We start from the raw sequence: 14601 nt of genomic DNA, 5'->3' as shown, positions 1-14601 counted from the left end.
CAACAAGGCTCCAGCGTGTCCACACAGGACAGCGAGGCGGGTAGATAGAAGGACATGGAAGAATTACTGATGGGCTGATAAAGTCTTTTGTTATCCGAACAGTCTGCCTTCCTGTTTCTGTTCTCCTGTGCTATGTTTCTGTCTGTCTGCCCAACTCCATTTCGATGTCTCAATCTATGTCTGTCTGGCTGAGTTACTTTCACCCTCTCTCTCTCTCTCTCTCTCTCTCTCTCTCTCTCTCTCTCTCTCTCTCTCCCCTTCCTCGCTCTCTCTTTCTCACCTTCTGTTTCCCACTGTATCTCTGTCTCTATTACTCTGCCTTCTTTCTTTCACACTTGTGAATAATTGATGTCTACCGGTTCAATGGTAAGAATAGAACAGTTCTGGAGGTGACAAATGGGGTGGCGAATAGGCTTCATCCTCCTCTCTTCAAAGAGTTAGAAAGTTAGCCGCGCTCGCTCGTGGGCGTGTATGCCCATATATTTGTGTGCCTGGAATGTTTTGTGGCACTGTGAGCATTTGTTCATGTTTGTGTGTGAGCAAGTGCGTGTACACATGCAGTTGTGTGTATGTGATTTAAGACAGGGAGATGAAAGGGAGTTGTAATTACAGGGAAGCGTATCTGTCTACTGCAGAAGTATCCGAGGAATGGCACAAACTGGGCCAAAAGCCTGAGGTCATTAGATCTGCTGCATGTGTATGTGCATGCATGCATGTGTCTGTAAGCTAGTGTGTGTGTGAGAGAGACAAAAGCAAAAAGAAAGAGAGGGAGCAAGAGAGAAAATGGGAGAGAGATCAGCTTATAACTTCAGTTCCTCAGAGTCAACCTCTGAACTCTGCTTCTCATTATTGGCTCTGCCTCTCTCGTTTCTCAGCGGTAGCTGGTTGTGGTTAAACCAAGCAAAGGCCCGGTTTCTGTAAATCCATGCAGCCTTATTGCCTGAGAGGAATCCCAGAATTTCCTGCACTCTAAAATACACTTGTGTAAACATTCCAAAATATCAAATGATAGGGATTTCTCTGTGTGCTGTGCGAATGGATAATCCCATGCAAAGACTGTGGTTATAATACACTGTCCCACTGTCTCTTGTCTGCTTTCCTTTCTCTCACAACCCATCCTTTCTCTCTCTTTCTGGGGCTTTCTGCCTCTGTTTTCAACCTCTCCCTCCCTTCATCTTTCCTTTCATCTGTTGCTCCCTCCCTCCGTCTACTTCCCCTCTCTCTCTTCACAGTTGATGATGAATTCATTGGGCTCGGTGATCTTCCGGAAACCTTTCCTTCAGACCCCCCCGAGCCACTCCCTGTGTTTTTGATGGAACCCGAGGAGGCCTACATAGTGAAGAACAAGCCGGTCAACCTGTACTGCAAGGCCACGCCCGCCACCCAGATCTACTTCAAGTGTAACAGCGAGTGGGTTCACCAGAAGGAGCACACTGTGGAGGAGCGGGTTGACGAGAACTCTGGTCAGTAAAATGAATCAGCTGCATACATATTCAAATGTGGCTCCAAATCAACTGTCTCATAAAAAAGTTAATATTATATGTAAAAAATTTGAATTTGAATTTGCAAATGTGTTTTTGGTGACATGAGTTGCAGTTTTTTATATCAATATAATGAGGGAAAATTAATCTTGAACACTAATTAATGTCTTCATGCTTATGTTTTTAGAAACTCAAAGCAGTTATAATAAAAAGGAATAATGAAAGATCATTGTATTGGTTAAAAAAAATGTTTAAATGGTAACTTGAAGCATGACACAGGATGCATGTATTGCTTTATATGTCCAAACATTCACCCCGACTTCCACCCTATGACTTCTGTTTTAGTAGATCACACTTCCTGGACTGGCAAAAATGTTGCCTGACATTATTATTCAGTAAATTAGTAGAATAATCATATTTTGTAGGAGGTGGGGTAAATCAAAACATGCACAAACATACACACAATGTTTGTCTGCTAATCACTCTTACAGGCCAGTTTATTGGATAAATGAGTGGCTTCTCCTTATCTGCAGAAAAAGGCTGAATGAGGACATTGTATTTTTGGGGCATACTAGCACAACAACTTGTCATATGTGTGCCTTTCAGTGTGTAGTGTGTGTTTATGTACATGTTTGTACGAATCTAGAGGAAATAGAGGTAGCAAAGCTCCAGCAGGGGCGGTTGTTTTCAATAGAATTCAGCCCCTGAAGGCACCAGAGCCATTACACATAACAGGCCAACACTGATTGGCTGCATTCAGCTGCTGTATTGGAAAATGAGTTCTTTCTGTCGCCCACAGGTACCAATCACATCGCATTTACCCTTTTCATCCTACTGTTTTGCCACACACATGTCTGCATGCTCATACACAGACACACTGACAGGTGCTCCTTCACTTACATTTGAATCTTTAGGCATGTAAAAACACACTTACATGCACTTCAAGGATCTTCAAGTGTTCTGTTGCATGTTGTATCTGAAGTATTTCGTGAAAAATGCATTGCAAGTGCTTTTTTATATTGTTGTAAGCACAGGTACAAGATACAAAAGCAGATACAAAAAGAGTGTAGCAGCCAGTACAAATATAAAAGGAGTATTGGAAACTGAATCCCAACCTGAAATCCTTTCATTTTGACCTAGTGTACTTTAGGAAGAATACACAGATCTGAGGATGTGTTTCATGGTTATGATTATGACAAAGAAGATGGTGAAGGTATCAGCGGCTCTTAGCCTTTGTGTCAGAAGGTTTTGTGCTAAAAGCATCAACATGGAAAACAACCCACACATCACACACTCACCCACTGTACACAGCCGTATCCACATGCTATTTACTGCACAGATATTCATTCATTTATGCCCTTGCACCACACACGCACACACAAACACACACACAACACCACTAGAGTCCAGTGGATGTGTGTAATCTCTCTCAACCCACACCATTGTGCTCTGATTTCCCCAGATTGACAGAAAAGGAGCACCGATAGAAACTGGCCTGCCTGGTCAATAACAATGATAGTGTAGCCTGAAGAAATTGGATCTCTCCCCTCCTCTCTCCCCACCCCCTGTGTTTTTCTCTTTTTCTTTTGTCCTCTCTCTATGTCTCACTTTCATGTTGGCAAGAACTTATGATCTTATGAAAATAAGATAATGAGATTAAAAGAGTGCAAGAGACTGAGAGAGAGTGAGGACAAAAACTGCAAATGGTGGTGTTCAGTTAGGCTAAAGGCTCCACAGATCTTTATCCAGATGTTTGACATGTTCATATGACAATTAGGTCCACTTCATATCCATGCACAGGAACAACAGAGCTGTTTGTTTGTGTGTATCGCATGTATTTGACATTTGAAATAGAGTAGTGGTCTTGTAATGACAACAGTAGGGTTGGGCAATGGAAGTTTATATCTCCCAAATAAGTGCCTTTATACAGTACTGTTGTCTCATCAAGGGTGAAATACAGTGTGAATAAAAAGTATTCACCCTCTTTGGAAGTCATTGTGTTTTATTGTCTTACAACATTAAATCAAAGTAGATAGAAAACAGCAAAACCTGCACCATTGAGACAAAAGAACACAAGCAATAAATACTGCATTTACTAAATACTGACTTGACGGGGTGAATACTTATTGAAACTAGTATTTTTATTTCAAATTTTGTAATTAATTTAGAAAACTTTTTAGAGATCTGTTTTCAATTTGACATTAAAGGGTCTTTTTTTGTTGATCAGAAAAGCCACATTGAATCTACTTTGATTCAATGTTGTACCACAATAAAACATGAAAACTTGGGGGGTGAATAATATTTTTAGGCACTGTAGGACACAAATAAGAATAATTTATATAATATTTCCGTCATAACAACTACCTCCTGCTGAAGGCAAAATTTGTAGGGCATCAATAGTTGCAGTGTAATCAGCAATAGGGGGCATGATTCAGTGATAGCCTTTCCCTTCACAATTTTCTTCACAGCGAGAAATAACTCACCTGCAGCTCTTGACTGCGGCTTTCCATGAGACATCACGCAGGTATATTTCCTGGCTAAAGGCTTTCTAATCCAACGGATGTGACACGCAGTGGGCTATGTGTAGCGCAAGTAACATGCAAAAAAAAATGTTTTGTAAAGTTCAGCTTGAGAGCAGAAGCATTCTGACGTGAACTGAGACCAGTTTTGCGTGAAATTATGAGGATGCACATGATAAAAAGCCATACATTCAGACCACATGTACAAAATGTGACTTAGCAGGAGGCAACAATGAAAATAGTGGTGAGAAGGAACAAAGCGTGATGGCAATTTTGACAAATGGCCTTCTCCCCAGTGATGATTTAGCTTCAGAGACTCACCATGCTGTCACCTGAACAATGTAGCATTTACCTTCCAGTGTTGAGGGCAGGTTGAAGTCCGTTGTGAGCAAAAGGAGCATTGATCTGAGCGAATGCAAATTAATAATAAGTAGGCACAGCTAGTGTAATATACACTGGAGACAGCTTGTCACTCTATCTGAGATATGAGTTAGAAGATCAAACAGGAGTACTCTTCATCTGGCCAGATAATCAGAGCACTTACCCCCCTCCCTCCTCCTTCAATGGCCAATGCCTCCTTTTCTGCCTGACTGGTATGATCAATAATGTTAGCCAGTGCTAACACTAAGGAGCTAGGCTGGCTCACTTTAATGACTACATTAATAATGAATCATCTCCAATGAGGCACACTTCTTCAGCCTATTAATGGGACCTATTGTAGAATCATTTCTACTACTAATGGCCACACTGACGTGTGAAGTAGCCCCTCATCGCTGGTCCTGACACGGGCCACACTTGCTTTGCCCCTCTCGATTGCAAATTGAGTGGAAGTCTGTCTGTTTTGTTGTTCTCCTTGTAATGCTATACAGTGTACTAAGAGCTGCTAGCTGAGTAAACACATGAAGTCACTGGATGAGGTCAGCAGGCTCAGATCAGAGCCCTGCTATTCTGCTAGAGTGATCCTTCTGATGTGTTGAAGTGAATTACTCTTAAAGTAGACTTATAGCTGGTCATCATTGTCACTTGAGGCTATCTTATGGTGCAGGGGCTTATTCTAACAATATCAAACAAATAATTCACCACTGTTGAACCTTTTTCAAAAACGGTCTGGAGCACAGACAGAAATTTACAGATTCTGGCGTGTGTTGTACACCCTCTGAGAATTAATATCATCTTATGGTTTCCACTATTGATTTTCCCTCTCATACTGTGTGTGTGTGTGTGATGTTCTCACATCCATCACATCCATCCTTGACATTCTCAAACTAACAGTAAACATCTTCTCACAAAACACTGGCATACAGTACAGACAACCACAGACACACACCCTTTGACGCATGTGGACACACACATACATGCAGAAGCAAATGCGCACACAACAGACGCGGCTGTTCTCCTGCCTGTCGGCACACTGTGTAAATTTTACATGAGAGCTAAGCTGGTGTGTGGGATGTCACTCTGCTTGGTGTGTGTGCCAGAACAATGAGGCTGTGTGAATGCACTGAACCTGAAATAAAATGGCATGTTCATTTTTTAACCATCCAGTCTCTTTGCATTTTTCATTCAACCAGAAATTCAGACACGTACTGCGTAAACCTACTTGAACCGAACAGATCTTGAGCCTTTGTACAAAATGTGCTCATCCAGAAGAGGAGTATAATGGTAATGGTCAAATACATAAAAAAATAAAAAAACTAAGACATTAGGATTCCTGTTCCATTGTAGCAATATAACAGCAGTTATAGTCATTTGTATGCTTTGTGATACGGACTCTTTCCTGTCACAATGTCTTCATCATGTAAACTAAACTGAATGGAATGTTTGGGCAATTAAAGGAACAAAGCAATTGTCATATTTTCCTAACATCAAGGTAAAAGGTAAGAATTTGCTACTATTTCCTTGATAAATCTATTGCAGTATGAGTGAGCATACACAATATTAACTGCACTGTTGTTTTTTTCAAATTTCAATTTTAGATTACTGGCAAAGGTTCACAGTGTGTCTCAGAAAGGTCCATTTGATATCTAGTTCAGCAGGTAATGAATTAGATTTCAGGCACAGTTTAGGTTACTGATTGAATGAACATTGGGACACGATGAGTTATCTGTGACAATTTCAAGGCAGCTCATGATAATGTCACATCAACAACACACAGCATCTCTTGGGTAAGCTCAGTTAAAAAAATAAATACATAACATGAAATTTACAGTATGTAGCTCAAACAATTGTTTAATTTGCTTGCCACAGGGCCATTTTTACAGAAGCATAGTTGTATAATCAGCATAAAAAACACAGCTGCAGCTAATGAAAACAATGAGGATTAAGCTAAGTTTAAAATGACTTAATACTTAGTTTTATTAGCTGCTGTTGTCCCCAGTAGGTGATTTAAGGGGGGATGCCATCCCCCTTGTTAGCAAAATGACCAAAATACATTCCTCTTGTTAACCTGCCATCCCCCGTATCCATCCTTAAGTGGCAGAGAGATTTTTGTTGTTGAATATGTTAGTCTAGTCTGCCTAACTAACTCATTGATCCTTTATCTGACTACAGTTTGTGCAATTTGGACTCTATGATCCCGGGCCGTGTATTAATAAAGCCATGATGCTGTCCGTGGTGCTGAAGTAGTAGACGCATTTCTGTCAGTTTTGTCTTGGATCTATACTATTCTCTGAACTACAGCTTATATAGCGGGTTACTTAAAACAACCGGTCTTCTTATCACTAGGGTGCTCCCATTGGGCCATCCCATCCTGTTAAAAAGGAACAAACCTTCTCAACATGTTAGCTAGCTAGAGATTAGCACTAACACCGGAATCTGTAGGATCTTTGCTCACTGTTGTTTTTATAGTATCCGTAGTTAACTTATCTAAAGCCTCTTCCTTCTCCCAATTGTTTTCCAAAAACTGGAGGAGGAATAAGGAGGTAACTGTTACCATGCTTAAATAAAGGCAGGTCGAAGAGTTGGCTGGCTAACTATCCACACCTAAAAATAGTTACAGTTAGCTCATTTAATTAAACATTACACTTATGTTTGGACAAACTCCAGTTTGTACTTCTGAAAACACAGCCACATCATTAATTCCACAACTGTCCCCTGTTTAAATTGGTATGCACTCTCTGCAGCCCTTTTAATTTGTGTCTCCTCAAGAGACACCGGCCTCATCATTGTGATTGAAGTGCTAGGCAATGGTGTGCGCTACGGACAGAGTGTTTGGGATGTTTGTAAAAACAAAAAAACAAATTTTAAATTAACTTTAGCCATTATAATGTGCAAAAACATAGAGTATAATGTCTATAAAACAATAATAAGATGTACACTTCCCTGTTCATGTAAACAGATTGTTCATACTAGTTAGTCACTTGACAATGACTCAAAGCTTCCAGGCAGCAGCAGTGTTAAAGTGGTAAGAAATGGCAATATATATATATATAGTCAATACTATAGGCAGGCTATATTAATATCCACATAACTGCTTAGTAAAAGAACAGCATGCACAACTCATTACACTTTGTATTGGATGTACTACAACTGTAACAGAAGACTCCCAGTTTCTGTCATGATGTCAGCTAACAAGTGTGTGTGTGTGTGTGTGTGTGTGTGTGTGTGTGTGTGTGTGTGTGTGTGTGTGTGTGTGTGTGTGTGTGTGTGTGTGTGTGTGTGTGTGTGTGTGCATCCCCCCTGGTGTAATGGTGTAGGGAATGCTCCTAGGCACACAAAAGGCCCTTCAGTAGTAACTGAAATACTGGGCAACAATTTGAATGTCACAGTCCACTTTAACATAATTGCATGCTGACCAGGTACATGAGCATGACAGTTCCAGGAAAATGACATCAACTTAACTTTTTTTCCAGTGGACTGCACAACCCCTACATTTAAACCTCATAGAGCAGCACTTTGGGGATGAGGTGGCATTGGATATCCACAGCATGATCTCGTCATGTCTTCTAAAAAATCTGCAGAACTATTGCAGCACTATTCAATAAGTCAATGTGTCCTATAAAGTGTTTCCTACATGAAATTTTGGTTGTTCTAGAGGCCAGCAGAACTAGCGACTGTCTTAACACATATAAAATAATTATCTTTTGTATCAACCCTGCTCATGATGGGTTCAGATATTCAAGGTAAATCCAAGTGTGAATTTTCTCATAATGAAATACGCAGTCTGTCTTACTGTAGTACATTTCTTACTTTTACAAGGACTTTGTGATATCACCATTGTCCTCAGAGATATCCCATTCAATCAAAAAAGGATGATGGATGAGCTGAAATAAGGCATGATATTGCATGTGAAGCATCTGTAGCTTCAGTGAATGTTCTCGCACCACATAATTCAAACATATATGAATGCACTCGATTCCTATGCTCAACATACACACATGGTAGTAGCAGCAGCAGCAGCGTAATCTGCTCTAGAGGGGCAGCTGTGGGTAGAGGCATTTGTTTTGGGAATGATTTGTTTGTTTGGGTCCTGGCACCCAGATGAGCAGTAATCAGAGGAGTTAGCAAACAGGATTGTGGTAGCCATGACGCTGAGAATCCTCCCCCACAGGGCCCAGACCCAAACAGCTCAGCGCTCTGGCTCTGAAATCAGGGCCAGGCTGACACACACAACACACACACACACAAACACACACACACACACACACACACACACACACACAGAAATACCCAGTCAAAGCATGTGATGTGACTGATGTAAATTGTACTGATACGTTTGATAGGGTACTGACGTTAGCATTGATCTCTCCCAGGTGATAGAATACATTTCAATGTGTGGATTGTGTAATGGTAGTGTATATGATATCTACTGACTCATTTTTGGTCTGTTTAAGTGCCTCATTTTATTCTCTGTCGATATGTACTAATATTTTCTGCCTTTCGCTCCTTTCTGTCTTTCCTCACAGGCCTGGTAGTGAGAGAGGCAAGCATAGAGATCACTCGGCAGCAGGTGGAGGAGCTGTTTGGGCCGGAGGACTTCTGGTGTCAGTGTGTGGCCTGGAGCTCTGCAGGGACCACCAAGAGTCGCAAATCCCATGTCCGCATCGCCTGTGAGTATTCTCCCCCTCCCTTCAGCTTGCTCTTTATCCCATTACTCAGTCTTTATCTTCTCTCTTATCTTTGTATTCCTCTCCACACAAAATCTCTTGGCTGCCAAAGAAATGTGTCTCGCAGACCAACTTGTGCATCATGACAGATTTACAGATTCTGGAGATAGAGGCAGTGAAAAAAAGGTTTTTACAAACATGGGACTCAAGTGTCCCTTTGAACTTGAGTTGGTAAAAAGCCTACAGAATCTGAATCCGTTTCCCTGTGTACAGTATAAACCTATACTATATAGTGCAGAGGTAGGGGAGAGCTGCAGAAGTGTATACACAGTAGAGAGGCTACATGTTTATGCCAGTGTTCCCTCTTTTTTTTCCTGTAGGTGGTCCTCATTTGTTCTCTGCCTGTGCATTACACAGTTTTTTCCAAGTAATGAGAAACATTCTGTTCTCTAAAGTTTGGGCTCATTTTTAACTGTTTCCCAAAAGATCTGCCAATCAAAATCTGAAAAAGTTATAAAATCCCAGAGGACATGGTGAGGAAAGCAGAGTTTGTAAGAGTAGCTATAAATGTGACATCAAGGCAATGCTTCTGCAACACAACACTTATTACATAACACAACTGCTTACACACTTCTTTTGTAGTATCAGCTAGATCATCAAACTTTCAACTCCTGTCTAAGTCATTATAAGGCATTGTGACTGACATGTCATGTTTTGACTTGTGGCAAACAAAATGCAACACCCACTTGCAGCGTGTGTTGTAGTCTGCATCAAATATATTGGTATCACTGCTGGATAGGGCTTGATAGTGATATCACTTGAGCTTAATATTTGGCTGGCATCTCAGTGCCAATGTCAGAATGATTTCATTTTCACTTAGTAGCACAGTATGGAGTCAATATCCTTGGTTTTCACTTGATCTATTCCATTTAGAGTCAGTTAGCAATCATATACCTGTCCCTCTCAATTCATATCTCACCTAACTCCTTTTCCTTCTCTGCATTGTTGTATCACTGTCTCTCTAACTCTCTCTCTTACTGCCCCCCCCTGTTTTCTGTATACATTTCTTTGAATTCAGTGTATTCCCTCTTTTTCAAACACCAGTAGCTCTTCTCATTACTGCTTCTTTTATACTAGCCTGGTGAATCAGAATCATGCCTCTCAGTCTCCCGCCGAGCCCACTCCCGCTGCTCCACCTCCTATAATCACCCATGATGAGCAGCCTTCCAGCACTAACCTATCCCTCAAATCACAATGGACCCCTCTTCCCCTCCCATTAGCTTCTGCTGAATGGATTAGCTCCTCTGCTGTGCTTTCTCTTCAGGCAGGCTTCTTGTCAGAGCCAGGCTCTATCCTGTTAGGCTAATGGAAACTGGGCTTGTTTTCCTCTCCTCTCCCATCATCTAAACATATACAGTTTAATCAGACGGTGAGTCAGAGCCAGCGCTGGCGAGTTAAGAGGTTGTTTTGTTGAAAAACGGCCTTTTAGACTTGCAAAAAGGCTGGTCTGACTAAAAGTATTGTCCGAGTTTCTGTGTGCCTGTTGGAGGAAGAGAGAATGTGTAAATTCCCTGTGATTGCCTTTTCATCTTGTCACCTTGTTTTGATTGGCCACCATAGTTGGGAAACAGTGATTGCTTGCCAAAGAGAGGCAATAAAAGCATGTGCACAGAAGCAAATTAAATAAATGAATCAAATTAACTAAAATGCCTTTCAAAAGATTGTTGGAGGGTAATGTTTACTGAGAAAGCTGGAAATTGATTTTGTTGTTTGTTTGGGCCTTATATTTTTATGAGTACAACATAACAAGTAAAATCTCAACTTTATTACTAGTGATATTTGTTTGATATTTTAAGTCTTAATGGTCATTCCTAATCTATGTTTGCATTAGTACCTAATGATTTACTAAGCAATGATGTTTCTGAAGTGTAAGGCTGGCGTAATTTAGCTTGACAAGTAGCCCAACATATGTACTTAAGGTAATGGTTGTCATGTCATGTGTATCCTTCTGAGGGCGACTGAGGCTGAAAGATTTTGTCTGCTGAGGAGGGAATGGTGTGACTCCCACAGGAATGTCGTCTCAGCTGGTCCCACACCCTACAGTGTCCCACAGTACTGTTCAGGGTTACGAGAAGTGAGAAAAGGAGACTCCAGAGGGGAAAGCATAATTTAAACCCACATCCAATAAAACATACAGTGCAAAATAATCACTTGCATGCTATTTACTGTGTTTCAGCAAGGATAATGCCAAAGGTTTGCAAATCATGATGAAAACAATACAAACACTGGGTGTCTAATTTTAGTTTAACAGGCTGTAGTTGATCTGCTACTTGAAGAATGACTAATACAAACAGGGAATATTTCACATTAATGCACAAACACTGGCCTATGACATTAATACTAATAATGTAATGCAGACTACAATATACTGTGATGTATATGTTCTGTACAGTAATGCATCCACTTGGTGGTAGTTGTGGCAGTAACAGACTCTAGTTTAACACTAAAATAATAATAAAAAAGGACTGTGGGTTTTCTGGCAACAAAAACAGAAATGTAACTAGGCACACAGAATAGGAGGGCTCTGCCTCCAGTCACATGGTGGTTTTGTTTCTGGAGAGAATGCTGTAACAGCCACAGGTTAAGCACCAGTTCATTTTCTTCCTCGTTGTTTCATCCATGCAGCCTTGGGTTGAAAATCTGTTATTTTTCAGTACTTTCGATACTATTGAATGTATAGAAATTGTATCGTTTTAAACGTGTGGTATCGAAAAGTATCAAAGTATCAAAACTTTTGATACGTTTATATGGGTTTAAGGAGGTTATATGGCTTTAAAGTCCAAGTTTTTACCTCTTCTCATGATAAACAATCTCTTCCAATTTAAAGCATGTTGGGCCAAACCATTCACACTGGTGTTGGCTGCTAGGCATTATAATCCATTTTAAACCACCAAATGGCATGCTGCGATACTAGTGAAGAATTGCATATTCTTCAGTAGCTTTAACATTTAATTTATTGGATTTGGCTGGAGTACACAATAGTACTGTATATCATGAAGTGATATACAGTGAAGGAGAAGGTGTGCCTGCTTCTCCTCCTCACCTGTCATACTGTGACTATATCTTCTTTTATCTTTCGGAGGCAGTTTGAACTAGGATCCATCTCTACATTTTGTAGTTATGACATCTGAGCAACAGTAGAATGACTCTTACAACTTCAAACGACAGTACCCCTTTGAGACAGATTTGATCCTTTCCTTACCTTTCCATCTTAAGAAAAACAAACAGTTTGTTCCTGGATCAAATTCCATAAAGCTACGTCCCAGAATATGCCCCTCTAGTCATTCCCTCTTTTAATTTCATACCAGACTTTTACAGAAATTGCTTTCAATTCAACACTTTCAGCTTTTATAATACATTGACATTTGTGGAGTTATGGCTTATCCCCCTGAAGACACGCATATGCACAGGTTGAACTGGGGGATGTCATTGAATTTGTTATTTTAAGGTTAATTTATCCAAATAGAAAATTAACCTTATAAAATGACTATAGGTATTCTTTTGGGCCTCCGGGTTTAGCCTGATCATGTATTCTGTAATAAGAACATGATCTAGTTTCTCCTGCAGGGGATGTGGAACAGTTAGCTGAACAGTGTCTCTAAGTTAATGTCTTCTCATGTAATAGCTAGTGAATAAAAAGAAAGCAAGTAATGAATAAATTGAACCTGCATCTTGATCAGATTTTAGGGATGTCTTTTGATATTGCATGAAGTAATGCCTACGAGAAACTAGTGAGAATGCCCTGTCCTTAGTATATCCATATCAATCTCCCCAGACATTGAAGAACAGTTTTTTTTCCTATGATAGGTGTGGGTGCTGTAGCCTAAACATTTTCGTACCCAAGAGTATTAGACTTATTATGTGCCGTGCCATACATTCTGTGTCGCTGTGACTGAAGGGGCTTTCAGTCTGCAGTATACTTGCATCTAAACCTTAAATTCAAACCAATGTGCTATTGTTGTAGTTATCTAATATAATAAATATCTTTTATCTTTTTTATGTTGGCACACAATGTCAATATCAGTCCATTACTGTATTAATTGCGTTCTGTGAAGAAGAATTGCCATATCTTTTCCACAGATCAAATTGCTGAACCGGGGTCATTTCTGGGTTTGTTTCCATGGACACAGTTAGGGGTAGGTAGAAAAAGAAACTGAGGAAATGTGTTGCTATCAGAAATGTATAGATTAAAAGTAAAGTAAACACAGACTCCCAACACTTGTCTTACTGTTGCAGCCTTTTTTGCAGTTTTATTAGAGCTGGATCTCACACATCAACTGTCGTTTCACATGTATATTTCTTGCTTAGTTCAACCCTTAATGTTTTGAGCTTGACTTTATGGTTCTCTATAACCTCTCAGGTTGTAGTTATGGCAAAGACATCATTTTCAACTTAGTTTGTCTCCCTCTTCAGTCATGCTTTTCTCTGTTAGCTAGACTGGCTTGGTGTTAATGGTGGCATAGTTGCAGAGTTCAGTTCCTGCCAGATTCTGTATGTAGAGTTGTTGTATAAGAAAAGCATGTCATTTTCCAGCATGCTGTGGTGGTTACTGCTTTAGATTGAATGTGTCAGTAAAAAAGGCGGGTGTTTTCTACGAATATTGCGAAGGCTGTGGAAATGTTATCAGTGGAGTTTGATTGTAGATTTGATGCTTCAGTAACTCCAAAGTTCCCAAATAGAACTGTAACTCCCCATTATGTCCTCTTCTCTGTCCTCCCACCCCTCCCCTCTGTTGTTGTGTATGATGCCTGCTGCTCCTGTCTCAGTCTGTGCAGCAGATTATGATATATGTCTAATGGGCTTTGGGTTCCAGTGTAGCATGACACCTTCAGTAATCCTGCCCTGTCAGCTCCATCAGAGCTCTCACACCACAAAAATATTGGTTTTTCATTGGAGGGCGAGTGATCCCCTTCTCCCTATCTTCCTTCCATCTACTTCAGGCAAGTTTATCTGTGTGAGAGGGAGATAGAAAGAGAGCTTACATCTCAGTTACTGTTTCCAACATTTAAATACACACTGTTCGCTCAGTGGCTATTATTATTGATGAGTGACCCCGCCTTTTATTTTAAAGATTTATTGTTAGTATACCAATATTATTATTATTATTATTATTATTATTATTATTATTATTATATTATTTAATATTAAAGATAGCTCTCAGAACAGCCCTCGCATATACTGTACATGTCAACGACACAGAGGTAAATATTAATTCACAACATATTTCTGTCTGTTCATTGTAGACCTGAGGAAGACATTTGACCAGGAACCTCTCGGGAAGGAAGTGTCACTCGAACAGGAAGTGCTGCTCCAATGTCGCCCACCTGAAGGCATCCCAGCTGCTGAGGTAAGGTTAAAAAGACATTTCACTGAGCCAGTGCAATGTAGTTGTTAGGATAATTATAGTTTTTGTTTGAAAAGATAAGTTCTAATATGCACTTATAGGCAGTTGTGATTATCCAGACTAAGCCCAACAAAAAGTTCCTCGCCTCAAAT

At 40.2% G+C, this 14601-nt stretch overlaps 1 protein-coding gene across 3 annotated transcripts in view; it reads left to right on the top strand.

Moving 5' to 3' along the window:
* Positions 1-14601, top strand: part of unc5c (unc-5 netrin receptor C) — a 146711-nt gene that overhangs the window by 63547 nt on the left and 68563 nt on the right. For all 3 annotated transcript variants that reach the window (XM_039779257.1, XM_039779256.1, XM_039779255.1), the window contains exons 2-4: positions 1233-1463; positions 8905-9048; positions 14349-14452. In XM_039779257.1, coding sequence (XP_039635191.1) covers positions 1233-1463; positions 8905-9048; positions 14349-14452 — 479 coding nt within the window. The remainder of the gene's footprint in view (positions 1-1232; positions 1464-8904; positions 9049-14348; positions 14453-14601) is intronic.

Source organism: Perca fluviatilis, chromosome 17, assembly GCF_010015445.1.
Source record: "Perca fluviatilis chromosome 17, GENO_Pfluv_1.0, whole genome shotgun sequence".
In the NCBI taxonomy this organism is placed as follows: domain Eukaryota; kingdom Metazoa; phylum Chordata; class Actinopteri; order Perciformes; family Percidae; genus Perca; species Perca fluviatilis.
Note: the sequence above shows the minus strand (reverse complement) of the source record. Positions and strands in the feature narration are given on the sequence as shown.